Here is a 4,531-nt window from a genome sequence, read left to right on the forward strand (position 1 = left end):
CTAATTATTTTTTTTCTTATTTTGTTTATAACTTATGCCCCAAACATACTTTCTCACTATTCGTACCATAGCCAATACCAATACAACTATAACTACCAGGACACTGAAACATATAGCTACAGCAGAAAGGACTAAGGGCACTTCATAATACTGTGTCCAGGTGAGCCCCGCTGCGGGGGAGCGCAGGTGCTGACCGCCATGTCGCAGTATATGCTCCACCCACCACACAGCCAGCTCTAGTGGCGGCACTGGGTGCTCCCTCATGAGCGAACGAAGTCTTATCATGTTGTTCTTGAAACTGCAATCGAGAATATATTTTAGTGAGTGAGATTTTAAAGATACATTTAGAATGAAAGTTTTCGTAAAAGTGCAAAAAGAGATGCTATAAAAGCAAGTTATTTCAATTGAAACCAACACATACGAAACTAAACACATCATTATATTCCTAGCGGCAGAATAACATAATTGTTTAGACAGACCTTTTATCTTCAATAACTCTCCTCACTGCGTTCTCGAAAGTTGACTCAGTTAGTTCAGGCAGATCTATTTGCAGACCAACTCCATGTTTCACGTATTTCTCGACATTATACCATTGGTCAGCAAACATTGGAATACCGATAACAGGTACTGCAGCATTAATAGTTTCATCTGCTGATTGGATACCTCCTTGAGTTATGAATAGCTTGATTTTCGGATGCTCTGTAAATATATCTCAATTATTACCTAATGTAAAATGGATTTGGATTTTTTTTTAAATTTTATTATGATAGTACATGGCATTGGTAGCCATCAATATTTTATTGATTTAATTTTATGTATAATTACAAAAAAATATAAATGAATTCACATCTTGATTTTCGTTGCACGAACAAATTAATGTAAATCTCTAAATTTCATAATATATTATGTTGAAAGCCTTAATTAACAGTGGTGATTTAGTGGCCGAAAATTATATCGGCATCAGACATTTTAATTCTTAATTAATATCTTCCTTGTCAGTTAAAAACATACTTAGAATATCAACTTGAGGGAGCCATTTATAAATTTTTATATTGTTTGATTTTCCTGGTAGCTCGTCTGTTTCCCATTTCCATATGACGTCATATGGTAATTTAGACAAAACATTCGTCATTACAGCAATTTTTTCAGGTGGAAGTAAGGAAGATTTGGCGTTAGAACCAAAACTGATGTATATTACTCCATTCTTCGATGAGTCTAAAACTGTTTTAAATTCCTGAAAAAAAAAACAAAAAAAAAAACGTTATAGGTTTTGCAGAATGAAAAACTTATTTTTTTTTTGGAAAAATAAGTTTTTCTCTCTCTGAATAAATGTGATCAGTAACGTTAAATAATCCTTACCTTGGGTAATTCTTTTTCTGGGCTTTGATGAATACCTCCAACGTAAACAATATTAGGTGGCACAGGGTGGTTATCCGCCCAAATCGGATGTTCATTTAAAAATAACAACTGGACATTCTTCTGTAGCTCTTCATAATTCGGCACGTCGTTACCAAAAGTTCTTTTCATCATCTGATATTCGAATTCCACTATGGATGACATAATATATTCAATGAAAGTGTACTTCAATAATTCTTCAGCCTTTTCATAGAGAGTAAGGTTGTATAGCCTTTGTGCGGATGTATGTGGATACAGGAGAGGATGCGAAGGTGCTCCAAACACATTGTAAACAGGAGGAATTGTTCCCCCTGAACTGAATTGTATAACTGGGGCTTTGAAAGCATGACCTAATCCCAAAGTAGGTCGAATATACTCTTCTACGATTATTAAATCGAACTTCTGATTAAACAATTTACGTGCTTCTGGAATTTGCCACTGCTTTTCAAATATTATTGTTACACTTTTAAAAAGATCCTGAATCAGTCGGATATATCCATTTTTATCTCCCTGAGGCAAGGCAAAGTCTTCCGCTGAGCCATCTGAAGAGAAATGGACATCGATCTCAGTCAAGTTAGCCAGAGCCTGGCCTTTGGGGAAGGCTGGTTTTGGGGTTATTACTGTGACGTCATGACCTCTTCTTGCTAGCTCGTGTGTTAACGGTCGAAACGCTACTTGATGGCTTATCGATGGAGTTGGAAATACTGCTAATATTCGTGCCGCATTTGTTATTGAAATTATATTTGCTATTAAAACTATTACTACAACTAAACTTGGTAACTGCATTGTGTCTCAATACCGACTGATTATTATTTGAATCCCATTACGCATACTGATTATATATAAGATTTCTATTTAACCTGGTATGATAAATAAACTGATTATATTATTACTATAATATCTATTTTACTTATAATAGAGTTATCTTGTGATTATTATTTGATTGATCCTTTTCCAGGTTTTATACATCAAATTAATATTGCGACAATGAATAATAATCAATCAAAAAGAATGAATAGTGTGACATGATACTTAAATTGATGCCTCGAAACTTCCTTGAAACCTTGATAATGCGTATTGGTGCTATTTTTCTCATGATGCCATGTTTTCATACACTACAAAACACATCAAAGTGTTTGCACACTGATTCGTTTCCATAAATTAGTTGGTAAAATTTCGTTCACGTTAATAGTGCGAAAAAACTTGAATATGATATTATCATACAAGCTTAGTAGTCAATTCTTGTACCTACTCGTTTTTTATGACTACACGAAACACTGTTCCAAAACATTTCTATATGATCAAGCCAGTTCAGCAAAAACACAAGCAAGTAACCATTTACTAATTAATAACTATTTGTCCGACAAAGGACTTCATATTTTCGAAACGTTTTGCGTAAAAATTGCAATTTGGTATGAAAAAAGAGGTAGCTTTGATACTTATTGCTATTGTTATTATGGCAGGCATAATAATGCCTCAGGTATCCTGAGTGGCTTCCTTTTTTAGCGCACGCAACCACACATGACGTTATGTTTTCTACTTTTTATAATTTACCTATTATTTATAATTTACAATGCTATTTGATACGTGTTTTGTGTGTGTTGGAATAAATGGTTTCTTTCTTTCTTTCTTACTATGGCGGCTACATGCTGCATATCACTTGTTGCAATTATTTTAGACAGAACAGGCCTAGCCTAGACAAATGGCAAAACGCCAGTCTAATCCATTTCTTTACGACTTATGCTCTAGAAACACTAAAATGTCTTAGTTCCTTTTTATAGATAACTAGTTTTTACCCGCGGCTTCGCTTGCGTTAAGAAGTATTCATATTAATCAGGTATATTTTTAGTCTTCATCAATTAAGTCCCTTTAGTACTTAAGTACTTAGCTCAAATGTTAAATCCTAGTTCAATCAGTGGAACATTTAAAAAGATTTAAACAAACTTTCATCACATATTTTATCCCTTTAGAGGTGGAATTTATCAAAATCCTTACTTAGAATGCCTACGTCTTAGTAGCTTTATGCATGCAAAGTCTAGTCTGAACGGTATAAAGGAGAATGCCCATTTTTGGTACTGGTTTTTCTCATGCATCAAGATAACAATACTATTTAAAAAAATCTCGGCAATTAAGAGGCCTTCTTACCATCAGAAAATATATTTTAAGCAGGGAATGTTTTGTAAAATCTAATAAGACATGTTATTGTTTAGATCCGTTACCATAGATTTAGTATCCTTTATTGCTTACATTTTTGGTACAGGTTTTTCTCATGCATCAAGATAACAATACTATTAAAAAAATCTCGGCAATTTAGAGGCTTTCTTAACATCTGAAAATATATTTTGAACAGGGAATGTTTTGTAAAATCTTTTTAGACATGTAATAAAATTGTTTAGATCCGTTACTATAGATTTAGTATCCATTACCGCTTACATCGGTAACCAAGCGGTAACTATTATTACATTTACTATGGTATTAATATCGATTATTGCTTTCATTGAATTACAAAAAAAAAAACAATTAACATAAAATCACTCTTTTAGGTGTTGTTTATACACTGCAGGTTGTTTTAACATAGATAGTGATACTTGATTCCATGCAAAAAAAATCTTAACGGAACGTCTACGTCATATGATCTATCTGCCAGCCCGATACGTCCAGTGGTTTGGGCTGTGCGTTGATAGATGCCTATATCAGTCACCTTTGAGTTTTGAATATATAGATTTTATGAAATAAATTTACGTAATAACGTGTTTAAAACAATTTTACCAAATTTTAGTCGTGGTCGTCGTAGTCGTTGGTAGTGTGATCGAACCATAAGTAGACGTCATAAGCTGAAGTCAATTGGTAACAAGAAAAGATTATTTATATTATTTAGCGTTTCTGCCTTTGTCTGTTAACTTGGACCAGACGTCCAAGGTGCTAAAAATATGTTACTTTTTTCGTATGGCTGCCATGGCCAATATAAAACAGGTATTGTTTTGAGGTCACGATATAGATGGGAAATCGTTACGCTGGCTGGTTGAAAGTAATGCAACTTCAAGTATTATCTTAATCAGACAAGGCTTTCTTTTCAATTATTGACTTCTATGAGGCATTTTATGAGTTACTGAGTGTTACACTGACGAACAACGTA

At 33.7% G+C, this 4,531-nt stretch overlaps 1 protein-coding gene across 1 annotated transcript; it reads right to left on the bottom strand.

Moving 5' to 3' along the window:
• On the bottom strand, positions 1-2,181 carry LOC123703021 (UDP-glucosyltransferase 2-like). Its single transcript, XM_045650890.1, has 4 exons — positions 1,360-2,181; positions 1,012-1,234; positions 480-699; positions 1-298 (listed from the first exon to the last, which is right to left on the bottom strand). Exons 1-4 carry the CDS (start codon positions 2,179-2,181, stop codon positions 1-3), a joined length of 1,563 nt encoding a protein of 520 aa, XP_045506846.1.
• Between the last annotated feature and the right edge of the window lie 2,350 nt (positions 2,182-4,531).

Source organism: Colias croceus, chromosome 25 (assembly GCF_905220415.1).
Source record: "Colias croceus chromosome 25, ilColCroc2.1".
Lineage (NCBI taxonomy): Eukaryota > Metazoa > Arthropoda > Insecta > Lepidoptera > Pieridae > Colias > Colias croceus.